The sequence below is a fragment of the Eublepharis macularius genome, chromosome 4, assembly GCF_028583425.1.
Source record: "Eublepharis macularius isolate TG4126 chromosome 4, MPM_Emac_v1.0, whole genome shotgun sequence".
Taxonomy (NCBI): domain Eukaryota; kingdom Metazoa; phylum Chordata; class Lepidosauria; order Squamata; family Eublepharidae; genus Eublepharis; species Eublepharis macularius.
In genome coordinates this window covers 97621518-97637919 of record NC_072793.1, presented here as the reverse complement: position 1 = coordinate 97637919, position 16402 = coordinate 97621518, and the positions used below count along the sequence as shown (strand labels likewise).

At 42.2% G+C, this 16402-nt stretch overlaps 1 protein-coding gene across 4 annotated transcripts in view; it reads left to right on the top strand.

Annotated features, from left to right (window-relative positions):
* The first annotated feature begins 56 nt into the window (after window positions 1-56).
* The window catches only part of ZMYND10 (zinc finger MYND-type containing 10), a 42113-nt gene continuing 25767 nt past the window's right edge, over window positions 57-16402 (top strand). Inside the window, exons 1-9 of one of the 4 annotated variants that reach the window (XM_054977059.1) lie at window positions 57-1366; window positions 4020-4128; window positions 5677-5793; window positions 6636-6689; window positions 6905-7051; window positions 7855-7943; window positions 8658-8758; window positions 11000-11172; window positions 14497-14622. In XM_054977059.1, coding sequence (XP_054833034.1) covers window positions 1272-1366; window positions 4020-4128; window positions 5677-5793; window positions 6636-6689; window positions 6905-7051; window positions 7855-7943; window positions 8658-8758; window positions 11000-11172; window positions 14497-14622 — 1011 coding nt within the window. In that variant the 5' untranslated portion in view covers window positions 57-1271. Of the gene's footprint in view, window positions 1367-4019; window positions 4129-5676; window positions 5794-6635; window positions 6690-6904; window positions 7052-7854; window positions 7953-8657; window positions 8759-10999; window positions 11173-14496; window positions 14623-16402 lie in introns of all 4 variants that reach the window. The other 3 variants (XM_054977058.1, XM_054977060.1, XM_054977061.1) reach the window with 3 other exon arrangements.

The following is a 16402-nucleotide window of genomic DNA, read 5'->3' as shown; positions in this document are numbered from 1 at the left end:
AATATTGGGGAGAAATTATAACTATTTTATTATTTTAATAGCCAATATAATTAGAAATTTTTTCCCTGTACAATTAAGTAATTTCAATACCAACAACATTGGGTAGGTAACCAAACAGGAAGGCCGGTACTGAAATTCAGTATGGTGCTGGCTTCACCATATGGATTCTCTCAAGGTAGAGTTATGTCCTTTATAAATGAATCTAACTTGGCATTCAACCCAGAACCTCTAAAATTGCTGGATGAAATGTAGTTGGGTAGACCAGATTGTGGCAGTTACTGTCCTTTTACATAACTTGTTTTATCAGCTATTGTTTCCTATTGTGTCTGTATACAGCAGTTTTTATTAAGACCAACCAAAATAACACAAAACAGGGTGCAAGCTTCCAAATTCTCCAGATCTCTTCATTGGGCTCCAAAAGGGTTCTGGAGAACTCTGAAGCTTGCATATGTTTTGATTTTAATTGATCTTAATAAAATATGTTACCCGCTTTTGAGTTTGATCTTTGCTTTAGACCTACAGCCTCTGAGGTACTTTTAGTTATTAATGGAAAAGGTAGTCTGCACATGCTCAGAGGCATTTACTTAGCTACTTTACAGAACTAAGTGCTGACATTGAAGGGGGGAAATGTTCCTGGGCATAAGCTGTGGCAGAACCTTATTTGTAGCAGCTTCAAAGTTGCTATGCACACCTATGACCTAGAACTGGCTGTGACAGTTTATCTTTCTGTAGTCTACAGAAGACTGGTAGGAAATTGTTTAAAAAACTCAAAATTCCATCTTGGACAAATACTCACTCCTTGGGAGTAAGTAGAGTTAATTGTTCTGGCAGATCAACTGCAATCATAAAGAGAGCTATACACATCTTTTAAAATAAATTGATATCAGTGGGCTTATTCGAGTGTAACTGTCGGAATAAACCCAGTTGTAAAGGCAGCGCTAACTGCAAAGAACGGAAAGTGCTCCCGACCACGTGAGCAACCACAACCGGCCCTTATATCCTCGATCAGAGAGGTGGGCTTTCAGGCGAGGGACGGTGCTCTTCAGTTCCGGCTTCCCCCCGGGCCCTATCTGACGGTTAAAGCTGTAGCTGCAGCCGATGCTCTGGAAGAGGTGCCCGCCCCTCTTTCGCCCAAGCTGGGAGGGGCGGGACGTTCGCTGTCGCCGGCGGGCTCCTTAGTCCCTCGTCGCTAGAGGGCCCGAGTGCAGCTGCTGTTGCAACATCCGGCTCCCGTTGCCATAGTGACGGCGTCGGTCCATTTCGATGCCGCCATGGAGGAGCCGATCACTGTCCTGCTGCCAGGCGAAGCTGAAGTTTTGGTGCGGGAGTTAAAAAACTTCCCCCTGCGGGATATCGGAGATCACGGGTATGAATGAGGCGGGCCAAGAAATCCTGGGGGGAAGTTCTTGCCATGGAGTCTCTGGAAGCCGACCACGTAGCAACTGAAAGGACGCGATTTCTAACGGCCTGAGGCAGAGTGGCCACACTTTTGCTTTCCCTAACCAGAGAAGCTCTCCCTAGTTGGCCCTTAAGGGCGCCCAGTTCTTGGCCTTGAACAGAAAGAAAAGATAGGATTTCTATATGCGCGACAAGTAGAAATCCAGCCTTTCAAGCGACAGTGCTGTGCTTTGTCTGCTGGATTGCTGCTTGACAGGCTATTCATTTTTGAAATATATTTAAGTCGTCCTCCCTTTTATCCAAGCACACAGGCGAGAGAAAATAAAAGGCATAGTAGCCCTGTCGGGAAGGGAATTCAGAACCGACCCACCCTTTACCCAGAAGCACTATCCACTGAAAATACAGTTTTACCAGACTGGATACGAGTGGGTAGCTAAAGGGTGTTGAGGCACCTTATTCATGTTAAGAATGCTTAATGTTTGTGTCATGAGAGGGGGAGGAGAACCCTGCTCCTACCTGAAAACTGCTGAATGTTAAAACCAGGAAGAGAAAATGTCTGAAGAACAGTAAATTGAAAACTGCTGTTCCAGCATACAGGTGTATATGTTGGCTGAGAGGGGGAAACTGGAATGGACATAAGCCCCTTTTCAGATCTGCTGACTGTGTCTTCTTTGTGGTTAGCCCAGTTAGTTTCTGTTAGGAATCAGGTCCTATCAGTTGCTGCATCCTCACTATGGAATGGCCTTCCAGAGGCCATTGTGGCAAACTGTTTCTCATATTAAATTTTACAAAGGCCTATAAAACATTTTTAAAAAATATTTCAGAGGACATTTACTGAAAACTATTGGTATTTGTTGGAGTTTGCATAATTTTACATGGTTGGTGAACTTATTCGGACTATTTGAGATAACTGTATTTACGCATTTGGGTCTGTCAGTATGTATATCTAATTCTCAACATAGCCAGATCCATCAATACTTAAATCTAGAGACTGGAGCCATGAACTGACAAATTTCCAAATAATAGAAGCAGCATCTGTAACTAAGAGCAAAGGTACGAGGAAACTACAAGAGGTAAGTCCCAGGTCCCCCACCTCCCACTAGGAGAGTATGGGAACCTGGGAACCCTGCTGATGGGTGGGGAGGAGAGAACAAAGTAGGGAAGGTGAGGATGTGGGGGCTGCCAGGAAAGGGGAAAAAAATAGTGTGGGAAAGGAATGTGGGGAAAATGCACAGGTGGACCCAGCAGCCTGCAATATACAACTAGGCCCAACCTCATGGCCAGCATCATCCAACTGGGCCATAATTTTCCCTGGTAGAGGTTGCAAAAGGGAGGGAGGGAAAGCTGAAGATGGGGCAGATAACCTTTGGCTGGTGGTGGGGGGGAAAGAATCAGGAAAAGGAAGAGGCTATAGGGATTTTCACGGAAGGAAAATAATGAGAGAAGGAAAAATTGGAGGTCCCTTTCAGGTCCACTGCTTGTATATCATGGCCCATATATGGATACTTAAATTCAAAGATTGAAGTCAAGAACAGACAAGATGGATCTTTCTTCAAACCTGTGTAAATCCCCAGATTTGCAGGAAAACATAAAATCTTAAAAATATATTGGAGTGTTAACCCTTCTTTAAATAACAGAAGCAGAACCTGTGTCTTTAATAAATGGATGACCATTGTGGGGTTGCCAAGCAATCACACTATTGACAGCATTTAAATCTTGGTTTCTATTAGTAAAAGGGAAGGGCTCTTTCCAGGGCTCTTTCAGTCTCCATCCCTGCTTCCCTCCCTTTTGCACTGGAGGGGAGGACTCATGGGGGGGGGCATTAGCAACCACTAGGCAAACTGCCACCATACTGTATGTGCAATTCATCCAGGTGCAGCAGTAACTACTAATTGTCTTGGTGGCACACAACTCACCTGGGCCCAGTGGCAGCCTCCACACAATGTGAAATCTGGCTAGGCCTGGCAGTGGCTACCACACAGCTCACCTGAGCAACTTGCTACCACATGACTTTTGCCACTTGGCCAGACTGATGCAGGGAAAAGCAGCTAGGGGAAGGGAAGAAGGAAAAGCTCAGAGAGTGTGGTGTAGTGGTTAGACTAGGATCTGGGATACCTTGACTCAAATCCCTACTCTCCCATGGAAGCTTGTTGAGAGACTTTGGGCCAGTCACTCTCTTTCAACCTAATCTTTCTCATAGAGTTTTTGTGAGAATAAAATAGAGGAGGGGAGAATGATGTGAGCTGCTTTTAGTCCCTTTTCAAGAGAACAGCGAGGTATAAGGAAAGTAAATAAAACTGAAAATGGGAGGGGGATTAAAGAAAGATTGATTGGTGAGAAGAATGGAAATGGGAGAGGATATGGGGCTGCCAGGAGGAGAGAAATGATAAATGCAATCTGCTTCACAAAGAATGGTCACTGCAGCAGTAATTCAGTTTTCAGATTAGGCATATTGCTCACAATCAGGTAGCTTTGAGAAGTATAGTCTCATTCAGTAGCGTATAAAAAGACTAGTGAGGGAAAAGAGGTCACGGCAGGCTGAAATGGTACATACTCTGTGGCTTTGAGAAGGGGACACTGGATAAAATCCGGGTACTAACTTTTCCCACCCTACTTCCTAGGTGGCTTCGTCAGCATGAATATATTCAGAAACTGAACATGCAAGCCCTACTGAGTGCTTCTGCTGGGCATGAGCAGTTCCTTAGTGAGCTTTTGGTGAACTATGCCAAGGTAATGATTGCACTCACACTAGGTCCATCAAGCAAATTATTTGGAACATGGCAGATGCTATGTTCCCATGAACTATGTTTTATTTTACATTTGTGTTCAAGAACATTTCTTTCTCTTGTACTGTTTATATGCTCAGACCGTCAGAAATGCACTTGCTTATATCGTTGTATTCTCCCAATGTAATCACAATCACAAATGCTGATTACAGTCTCCATTCCACCCATATGCCTGTATCAGCAAAACAATAATTCTAAACACAGTTTGAGGACCAGGATTATGACCAAGGGCCAAGCTGCATGTTACTTGTACTGTATCCGCAGCTTATAAAGCCTCTGTATCTGTGTAGTCAAAAATATGTGCTATCTCTTTAAATACTAGGAATCATGAGAATGGTAGTTCACTGGCTTGAACTATAAGTAAAAATGCCTTTGAGCTCTGGGTTTAAAAAGGACAGTGCATTGAAGCTATCCAGGATCAGCTCCTGGACTGTCCTTTTTGCAGACAGATGTGATGTTGGGGAACTAATGTTCTCAAGAGTATTGGTGCCTGAGAATCTCTCTACAGAAGTCATCTTACACAGGGACGCTCAAGTGAATTACTTTCTATGTAGTCTTATATTCAAGTATACTCTGTCTCCCTAGCAGTGCATGTGTATCCACAATGGGAGAGCAAGTCACTTGAGCATCTCTGCGTAGAGAAACTCATTTGGCTCAGCCTTCCCTCAGCAAGTTAACACAGCGGACTCTGTACATATTCACAAACCAAAACAGCCAACCCGGGGGGGGGGGGGGGGCGTGCATAGTTCCCCGCTGTGGGGCGCCATATACTGCAGTCGGTGCACATGGAGTCCCAAAGCAGAGCCAATATGGCTCCCTAGCAGCCTTTACAGCTTGGGAAAATGGCATGGGAGGGAAAGCAGAAACCTCTCTTCCCCCTGTGCAATACTCCTGAGCCAAATTGGGCCCTGGCTCGTTTGCGAACATTAGTTCCCAATGTCCTGTCTCGTCTGTCTGCAAAAAGGACACAGTCTCTTGTCACAAGTAGTATGTAGTAGTATGGCCCTCAGATGAAGCAGGCTATAGTTCATGAAAGTGTATGCTGTTACAGATCTGTTAAACTTCCAGGCGGCACAAAGTTTTGTTTTATATTATAATAGTTAGGGGTAAGTTAATCTTTGTTAATAATTTTGACTTTGCACACTGAAGCTACAGTCTTATGTATAAGTCCCTAGAAGTTAGCTCCATTTCAGTCAATTGGATTTATTTTCAACTAAATATGTTTATGATCAGGGTGTAAGAGAAGTAGGGATGCATACTCTTTATAGACAATCGTGTCTTCTTAACAAATGTACTTTGCCCTCCATGCAAATAGAAGTGAAATAAAAAAAATAGCCTTCACTCTGCAAATATTTATTTATGTGAGTGTAACTGTTTTAGGGAAATCTCTCCCAAGTCCTCAGTTTTTCCTGGAATTTAAATCTGACCTAGATCTTACAATCCAAATATTTAAGCCTGAAAGATCTTATTAATGCTCAATTTTTCTCTCTAGATACCAACTCTTGTTGAGGAACTAATAACTGTGGAAATCTGGAAGCAGAAGATCTTTCCTATATTATGCAAGTTGAAGGATTTCAAACCAAAAAGCACGTTTCCCATATACTTGGTGGTAAGTCTGGGAAAGGGTGCAAGTGTAAACCTGCGCTGCACTACATTATGATTTGGTATGATCACTCTTCCTCTTACGTATCACAAAGTTTATTAATTGTTTCTCTCATTTGTGCTTATCCTGTAAACTACTATTCCAAACTAGGAGCACATCACTGTTTGCAACTGTGATTTGTAAAGCAAGTGCAAGCCACAGTTTGTTGGCTTAAATGTATGGTTTCCCGCAAATCTTGAAACAACTCATAGGACCCTAGTGGGGGAAAGGAACATTGAGCAAACAAGCCCACCCCCCCACACATAGGCACACTTTTTTGCAAGCACCAAACTCTGATCTGGAATTAAGTCAGAACCAAACTTGATGTAATACAAGAAATGCCTTTAAGTCAGTGTTGAAAAACGATGCTTCTGCTTAACATACTAGCTTGGCCTGGTTTTGTTGTGTATGTTCCACAATGATCACTAAAAAGGGAATTTATGTGATATGTCTGTTTTCCCCCTTTTGTCAAGCAGGATAGATTTCTGTGAGATAAAATCTTTTGTTAAGCTTTGTTTCATATTGTCTGATCAAGGGGTCTATGTCCAAAGGGCTGTACTTCATTTGAGTACAAGTAAAAGAGCAGAAAATTCATTTATGCTTTAGATTCAACATAATTGTCTGCTCTGATCATGACAGTCTCATGCTTTCATCCATATCCCATCTGTTAGTTAACATCAGCAATATGACACAACAACAGAATACTGTTTAATTTCTTGCAGTATCCCATCTTGTGTTCTTGCAGTGGCAGTGACTGTACAAAGCTGCTTTTGTATAATTTATGCTTCATTGTATTCTTTCTTTCTCAGTTGCATCATGAAGCTTCAATTATTAATTTCTTGGAGACAATGTTTTTTCACAAAGTAAGTGGCATCCTTAGACAATGTATATGACCCAGAACAATCCACATCAATAACCTAGATCACTGCAGATTAACTATGGTTTTTTCAATGGTGATAATATATTAGGGGGTGTCTGACATTTTCTGAGGTGTGATAAAAAGTTGTAATGTGCCTCCCTCCCTTTTGGAAGATAGTTTACATTCCTTCTGCAGAACTCTGCATTTTTTATTGTACAGGAAATCTGTGAATCTGCGGAGGATATTGTTCTGGACTTGATAGATTACAGCCATCGGAAGCTAACCCTCCTAGCAGCTCAAAGTGCCAGTGGAAAGATTCCAAATAAGCTTCTTGCAGAGGATCTTCAAAATGCTTCATCAATGCAGGTGGCACAGCTTCCCATTTCCAGCTGGACTCTTTCAGTTTAAAAAAAATGGGGGGCTGGCCCAAGCCTTTTTAACACTGCAGGTAGAAAATCTAAATGGTGCTCCTTCAAATAGAAATATGGGTTTGGAGCTAAAGTATTGTGAGTGGAGCAAACTTTGCAAAATAGAGTTTTCCTTCCTCAACCCTCCTCCCCCCACTGCATCTTACTGAGCCTCAAGAAATTCTAGTGGAGAGAGGGCTAGAAAACCTGCCTGCAAAGATCCAAAGAAGGAGAATGGTACAAGCTAATAATGATGTAAATAAAAACAAATAATGCATTAATCTTCATTCATTCTATGTTATGGCACAGTCTGATCACTCATGTCTTACTGCCAAACACTGCAGTCAGCTAAGGGAAAGATTTTTTATTATCCAAACTGCTTGTTCTGTCACTTGGAGAAGCACTTGCCATTACTTTTGCATGACTTAGGGTCTGGGTAGTGAATATATAGTCTTTCCACCAGCTTATTTTGTAGCTATGATCTCTCAAGAGAGAGGTAACTCTTACTTTTTTTGTAATGAGTGACTGGACCATTTGAGAATACTTACATCTCCTTGCACCATCTTCCTTTGAACCTTTCACTTTCTGATTACTAGAGATAGGACATGTTCATGTAGCTAAATGTTATTTACTTTGGCATTGGGAAAACCAGCGTTAGAAGATTGAGGTTTTCTCACAAGCAGTTGATAACAGTGATGCTTATGCCTTAGCTGTACATTTGGAAAATTAAATCTAGTATTGTTTGACAATTTCTCCTTTCAGGAGTTAAAGAAGCAAGCAGAGATGATGGAGTTTGATATCTCATTGAGAGCCTTGTCTGTGCTCCGTTTCATCACAGATCAGATAGAGAGGTACATTGAGTATGTTCAGAGAGATTATTTTCTAAGACACTAGTTGCGTACTTTAAGTGGTTTTCAACTCATCATTTCTGATTTAGTGGATTAGTGTATGACTATGAGTTGAATGCCCTGACCTGAATAGGCCAGGAGAGCCTGGTCTCGTCAGATCTCAGAAGCTAAACAGGGTCGGCCTTGGTTAGTGATTGGTATGGGATACCTCCAAGACCAAGGTTGCAGAGACAGGCAATGGTAAACCACCTCTTTTAGTCTCTTGCCATGGAAACCCCACCGGGATCGCCATAAGTCAACTCTGACTTGAGGGCCGGATTTCATTTTTTCATGAGTTGGATATGTGAATCTTTACACTATTGTGAATATCCTTACTAAATACCTTGAATGTACTATAATCTGAAGAAGGATGACTATCATGGTCTTTGTTTTTTGTTTTGTTTTTGGTTAGACCCACTAAAGCACTTGAGTGTACTGGACCTGACAATGCTGTATGTGTGAATATGGTTGATTTACAATTATATCACTTGTATGGATTCTTCCGTTTTTTGGTAACAGGTTGTGAGGGCCCTAGCGTGGCCACAACAGGAGTCTTAATTTTTATCACTTGCCTTTTTTCATAAAGTACTTTAATCCTTGAAAAATGTTTTTAGTTGCTGTATTGTGTAAAAATGGTGTCTTCAGTTTATCTTCTTTTTTGCAATACTTGCTTGTTAGTTTGCCAGTGAGTGCGGTGACAAGAATGCTGAACACCCACAACTTTCCATGTCTCTTGGTGCAATTGGTAGAACATTGTCCATGGAGCTGCTATGAAGAAGGTGTGTATTATGGGTTAAACGATGGCTCAGATCAAGAAAGCATAAGTGTTTCCAACATCTAGATGAGCTAGTGAAAACTGCCATGGTTCCTGTTTCTTGGTTTAGCTGTACAAGAGAGTGAGATGGATTTAAAAGAACTGATGTTCCTTTTGACATCTTTCTTTGTTTGCTTCAAAGATGGTTGGATTCTCTGTTGTTGATGGGCTGAGCTTGGAACATAAGGGTGGACCAACCACACTTTTTTCCTTTTTACATCTCTAGTCTTTGTCAGCACATATGAACTGTCCATCATAATGCCCAATATGTGCCTTTTAGCAGATCTCTCACCTTCCCAGGGGTATGCCTTAAGATATCCTATTACCAATTATTCCTTATTAGCATTCCATGTCTTATGGTTGTTTTGCATGTCTGTATAAATTCTGTGTTTCTTTCATTTTGATTTGTCACTTTCCATCTCTTATTGTCCCTTGCTTGTTCTCCTGCTGCTTTTTGTGCCTTTAAAGAATACACATGCAAAGATAAAACAGAATATGTAACAAATATGACTGGGAGCAACAGACTGGAGTGCTTGTTCACAAATTTGGCTTGTGAACAGGTACCCCACTCTGTCATTCCAAAAATCAGGGTGACTTACCTTCTCCCAAGGGTTCCCATCTCTTAACTTGGACCTCAAACACTTGCTCTGCAGCAGGAAAAGTGGCAGATATTGCTCCTCCTGTCCCTTCTCTCCATTGTCCTGTCATCCACTCTCCTTTCTCATCTTGTCTATGGCACCTAGAATCCTGTCCAGCATAGTGGTTGTGGAAGGAATAGACAGCAGGACTGGGCAGCGGGGGGAGGGGAACATGCAGACAGGAGAGAGAAACTATGGGTGCCATCTCTCCAGCTGCATTGGGATATTTAGAGATATGTGTTCAGTTTGTAAGGTGACAACCTGAATGAATATGTAAGTGAGCATGGTGCTTGAGATGGGAAGAACAACATACATGCCATTGTGCATATTCATTTTAGAAATTAACTGATCCGAATAACAGCCCACAGCCACAAGACGAGGAATTGCTCCTATACAGGAAATGCACAAAGATTAGCACCAGGACAAACTGAAATGAAAAGAAATCTAACTAGAAGAACTCATGTAGACATACACCATGTGTTGCTGTACTTGGCAGATCCTTTAATTTTTATCATGTGAAGTCTCAATTGGTTATCTGAAACTACACTCTTCACTGCACTGCCCATGTCTTTATTTTAAAATTGCTTCCCATCATGAGCCATGCTGTTTTAACCTGAAAAAAGAGCTAGTTGTTCACAATTTCTAAAACAGTGTATAAGACCTTCTGAGCAGTATTAGTTGCAGGGGTCATTTCATAGAAAAAGAACTGGAGGAACTCATTAGCATAACTCATTAGCATATGCCACATCCCTTGACAGCACCCAAAGTGTGTCATTAACATAACTGATTTGTATATTTCACACCCCCTGACATCACCTATCCTGGCTGTTTTGGACCCAATCCTGTGCATTCAGGGCCAAAATTGGGCCCAAAATGGCCAAAAAGGCGCTGCTGAGCAGGAGAGTGATCCACCACCTGTCAGAGGTCCGATCAGAGGCCCAAAATGGCTGAGAGTCAGGTGGGCAGGGCCACCTGTCATGTGACCTCTTTGGGGAACTGCCGGAACTGTGTTCCGGCTCGTTCCCCCTCAAAATGACCCCTGATTAGTTGAATGGTAATTGAATTCTCCGAAGTTTTAAGTAGGAGGCTATTCTTCCCAAACAATGCATTATTTTAATATGTGTTTTCAAAGAATCAGGAAAAACATCAGAAGTAGATGCTCACATTGGAAAAGGTTAGATTATACAGTTTTTGAAAAGAATGCAGACACTAAAGAGAAGTAAGTTTGTAGCATTAGTTCTGCAAAAGGGAACTCCATCAGGAAGGCTTCTTGATCCCTGCTAGAGCTACAGAACTGGAAGAGTATTCCTATAATAATTAATCATCTGAGGTACTTCTTGTAGCAAATGGGAACACTCAACTATACAAATTACATAATCCTGATAGCTCCCATTCTCCCTGTGATACCTTTAGCTATGTTCAGTACAGTCCCTTTTCTACGAGCAGCATTTCATCCTTTATAGCCTGGATATTTTCCATATTAGATTCCCCAAATTTATACACTGCTGAGCTTCTGGAAAATAGAAACACAAGGATCTCTCTTGCTATTTTGTTTGTTTGTTTCACAGGGAAGCTGAAGAAGTTTGAGAATGGGGCATGGTATGTGGTGCCCCATGAAGACCATAAAAAGATAACTAAGTTGGATGGACAAGTGTGGATTGCCCTCTATAATCTCCTCCTTGGCACAGAATGCCAGCGCAAGTACAACTTTGACAATTTCAATAAAAACCAGCTGCTGAAGGTATGCGGACTAGGTTTTGTTTGTTACATTTGTTTTGGAATATTTGGGTATATGGTAGCAACTAGGTTTAGGAAAGAACAATATTTGATTAGATAGTCTATTCATTACATCTGAGTCTAAATTACATCTTTATTTGGGATAATTATTAATCAATTAAAATGTTAATTATTTAATGGTAGGGCCAATTCTTGAATTAAAATTAAGGGCACTGTGGTAGACCATTAAATTATGAGTTAAGGGCACTGTGGTAGACCATTCCCACTGACTCACGGGCCATGCTCCATCTTGCCCTCTGAGGTGTCTGAGCTGCAGTGGCCATCTAAGCCTCTGCCTGGTGATGTGTCACTCTTTCTGCTTCCCCTACCCTTGGAGGGATTTCCCCTCTCTCTTTTGGTACACCACTGCCACCACCTGGCCTTTGTAGAAATTACCTGCTGAGAGGACCTTCCCTGCTTTCCTGTCCAAAGACTGGACCTCATGCCTGCGCCTCCCACTACATAGCATCTGGTTACCATGGTGACTGCATGCTGCACTTGTGCATCACTGGGGGATTAACGTTTTGCCAACTGACCACCCTCCTTCTGGCGCCCATTTTAATTAGCGTATTCAAACAGTTAAGGCCTAAGTGGTTCACCAGTATTAAAAATTATAAAGCATGTCTTAAAAGAAAATTTCCCCTTATGCATACTCTCAGCTCAGTGAGCAAGGTTTTGAGTCAACTGGCACCTTAGAGAGCAACAAGATTTTTAGAGTATGAGCTTTCAAGAGTCAGAGCTAAGCAAGGGATCCCAAAAGAAAAGTGAAAACATACAATTCTTCTGTCCCTCATTCTCTAGACTCCCATATCATGGAAATTGTGTTGGCCTCTAAGATGCTACTGGACTTGAATCTTACATTTCTCCAAAGTACTCTTGAGGGAAAGTGAAAGAAAATGTTGAAGATGACTGTGGTGGATAGGACTGGCTCCAGCTCTGCCTCTCCTGAGAGACAGCCAATGGGAGTGGGTGGAATGCTGACCCAATCAGAGTAATACTCCGTTGGAAGGGAAAGGAGGCTCTTGGGAGCTGCTGTGAGAAGGGTTTTGACTATGCTAAGGGAAGGTAGCAGAGAAGGAGAGAGAGAATTACAAACCTGTTCTTTGAAACATTATCTGTTTGGTTTATTATTATAAAATCCATTCACTCCTTTGTTCCTTCTTGTAAATAAAGTTTATTTTTGTTTTCTTTAATCTCGGCCACCTTGAAATCGTTAGCTGAGGGGAAATATCTGAAACAAACCCACAGGGCTGCTAGGTCCCCTTAACCATCCCAGCAGAGAAAGATCTCAGACTGAAAGGCCATAAAGAATGAGCTGCAAAGCTGCTTTTCTCCTTTTCCCCCTTAAGCCAGGATTAAGACTGACCAGTAGAGTGACTGTGAATGTAGGTATGGCTCAAGGGTTGACATTTTTGGGGTCTCAGGAGGGCCCACCACTAGGGTTGGCAGTACCCCACTGGTCCACCCCCTGCCCCTGCTTATCTGGCCAGCGGGGGGAAAGGCAGGGGAACGTGCCTCCTGGAGTGTGCTCCCAGGTGGCATGGCATGTTCCCATGCTCCACAGTGGGCCAATTTGGACCCCAAACGAATTGGGCCCGTTTGGTACCTAAATTGGCCCGATGTGAAGCACAAGAGCACTCCAGGGCCCATTGCACTACCCTGGCAGTGCTCTCATGCTCTGCAGTGGGACAGGCTGAAATTGGCCCACTATGGAGGCAGGAACACTCCAGGACCTGTCATGCCATCCAAACAGCTCACCTGCTGTGGACTGTGGGAGCACTCCCAGGGGCAACACAAGGCCTGCGCGATGATGTCACTTCCCAGAAGTGACATCATTGCGCAGCCCAAGAGCATGTGGGTGTGAAGACAGCTAAAAAGGTGAGTGCCAGGTCTCCTGCCTCCCACCTGGAGGGTAAGGGGATCTGGCAACCCTACCACCGCTGACCCTTGACTCACCACCATGCAGAATATGTAACGCGCAAATGAGCCTTCCCTCCCTCCCTGAATCTCCTTCCTCTCTTCATATATGTGTAACTGCCAGTGGTGGTTGTGGTGGCAGTGCCGCATGGTTGCTCATTTTCCTTCCTCTGTTATCAAAAGAGCAAATGGAAGCTGCTTGCTGCCATGTGCTTGTTTGTGCATGAAGCTGTGGCTGTTAGGGGCATTCACTGCCCTGAGGAAGGCAAGCATGTAAGCAGGGAGGTCAGTGCAAAATGACAATAGTCATTTGTAGCTTCCAGGGCCACTCAGAGAATCACTTCAATGGATGGCACTTCAGAGCAGCTGTTGCCCATTGCTCACTTGCCCCTCTCCTTCTGGACAATGTGAAAGTGATCTCCCTGAAGAGGCTGATGGCAGCAGTCACTTCCCCAAGAAAAATGAGTAGATAAGTGAGCAGTGGTGACAGTTGATCCTGGGTGCTGTTATCACTGGCTATTTTGCCCAGGTGGGTGCACAATTGATCAGCAACATCTGGTAGGAGTTGTTATTGCTGCTGCTCTCTCTTATCCAAACTCTTGAGGCAGTGGCTACCACCACCAGTACTTTTATGTAGACCTGTTCTTACAGCTGCCATTGCCCAGAGAGGGAGAGACAGGTGAGCAAGCAATGGTAGCTGCTCCTAGCAGCCATCACTCGTTATTTATCTACTTCATTTATATACCACTTTTCTCTCCAATGGGCATCCAATATGGCTTCTCCTCTCTCCATTTCATCCTCACAACAACCCTGTGAAGTTAGGCTGAGAGTGTATGACTAGTCCAAGGCCACCCAGCAGGCTCCCATGGCAGAATGAGGATCTGAATTTGGATCCCCTAGATCCTAGCCCAACTCTCTAACTACTACACTATGCTGGGTCTACCTGCTCAAGCAGTTGGTAGAAAGAATTGTAGGCAGAGGGGGTGGGGTTGAGGGTCCCATCTGTGACAGCAGTTTGCCAAGCTCTCCCCACAATGGCTGTAAAAAGCAGAAGTTGCAGTTATCTGCCAGTTTCTCTGTTTATATGGAAGCAAAAGTTCTATTTGTTTATATAAGTTTTGCCATTTGTGCACAAAGTGATAAGGGTTATTACCTTCCCACAGCATTCTCAGCTGAGGATCTCCTTGTTATTCTGAATACGGTGAACAGTTATTTCTTGTGTTGTTGTTTACTGAGCAACGAATATTGGCTAATGCCAATTTCATTGTTTTACTTAAGTAGCAACGTCTAAGGAAAACTATAGAGCTGTTTGTTTCATGCAGGTACTTTTAATCAATATAGTCTCTGTTCTTAACATAATCTCTGTATTTAGCTCCGTGCTTTCCTGACTGATACTGTTATTGACCAGTTCCCCAATCTTTTGGAGATGCAAAGATTTTTGAGCCATCTAGCAGTGACAGACCCTGTTCCACCCAAGAAAGATCTCATACTAGAGCAGGTATATCCAACATGACCTCTTCTTAACCAGTTCTTTCTTTCATTTTTCTCAGTTCTGCTTCATTTTAAATGATAGAATTCCTCAATCCCCTTTTTTATGAAAGTTTCTGGAAAGAGGTACATCCAGTATCTCTGTGGTAAAATAGAAAGTGCATGCTTCCAGACATCATTGATCTTGATTGTACAACTGTGTACATACTTAGAAAAATCTGTTATGATTCCCCCACCCCAATGAAAAGTGGTTAATAACTTGATATCTGGCATTCTGGTATCCAAACAATGATAGGAAACCTGGAATGACTAGATATTTACATAATAGCTGGTTCAGAATGTCATAGAACCCTAGTTAGCAGACAGTCAATTTCTGGTGGACCACCCAGTGCTTATTAGTTTTTGGGTTTGGTGGGCTTTGTTTGTGTTTTGCAGAGGATACTGAATTAGGCAAACCTTGGTGTGGCTCCCTACATATGCAAAAGTGAGCATGGAGGATGACTTAAACCAGATTAGCTCTGCATTAATTGTTTAGAGATGCTGAGTGTGAACTCTTGCTTTATAAATTTAATTCACTTAGATGGACCACAAGGACTCGAGACTGGTGTTGAGTCAGTCATCATAAAACCTGATGTAAACTGTGTAATTATGATCACTTCTTAACCACCTGACCAAAAAACTGAAGCTTTTTACTGTGTAGCATCCTGCATAAAATGGCATCTGTATGGCTTATGAATCTGTCAGCTGTGGATATTTAGTTGTCTATCCAATAGAAGAATATAGTGAATCAATAGCATACTGTGCAACCAGATGTTCTAGCTGACTTGGCGTTTCTACACTGAGAGGGGGAATGCAACAGGTGAACATTGGTTGATTTTTGTGCATTCATAATAGAATTGAGATTATCTAGTACAGGACATGTTCATGATTTTGTAGCATACAGATAACCTAGTTTCCAGGCAGGAACAAAAATAGTTAACATATTTAGGGAACTCTGTAGTCTCGTAGTCTGATGATTTAAAGTAACATTTTTATCTAATACTACTTGCAGCTATGAATTAAGTCCTAGTAATTATTGAAGTGTGGTTGTTTAAATATTTATAGAAAATAATATTGAGAAAATCTAGTTGCTCCTTTTAGACTAACTTTATTTTCAGAGTATGAATTTTCATCTCTTATCATTTCATCAGACGCTAGAGGAACTGTTAGCTGCAAGCTACGGAAATCACTTGGTAGAATATTTATGCAAGAACTCTTAAAAGGGCATTCACTAGTGAAGATTATACATGTGGAAGTCAGGGTACAAAAACAATGCCTCTTTCAGCTCTTACAATGTGAGAAGAAACTGGAATCCCTGTTTAGCCTTTGACTGACATTTCTGAATAAATTCACCAGTCGCCTATGTGTTAACCTCCCTAGTCATTCTATCAGAGACTTCAGAGTAGCCATACTGAAACTCCTGTATTTAGGAGGGCATATAGAACTTGATGGCAGATCTGAAATGTATTCAGAAATTTGACTATGTCGATCAAAGCCTCAACAGGGATTTCAGTTTCTTTTTCCAGTGTAGTAACATTGTTTTTGTACCCTGACTTCCTTCATGTATACTCTTTATTAATGCCCTGTTACGAGTTCTTGCATAGACATTCCACAACCTCTTGCTGTAGCTTACAGCTAAAAATTCCATAAGAATGTAATGAAGTTGGTAACAGCCAATGAAAACTCATGCTGTGTAAATAAAAAATGTATTTTGTTTTAAAGATGCAATTAGATTTTCTTAATACTAATTC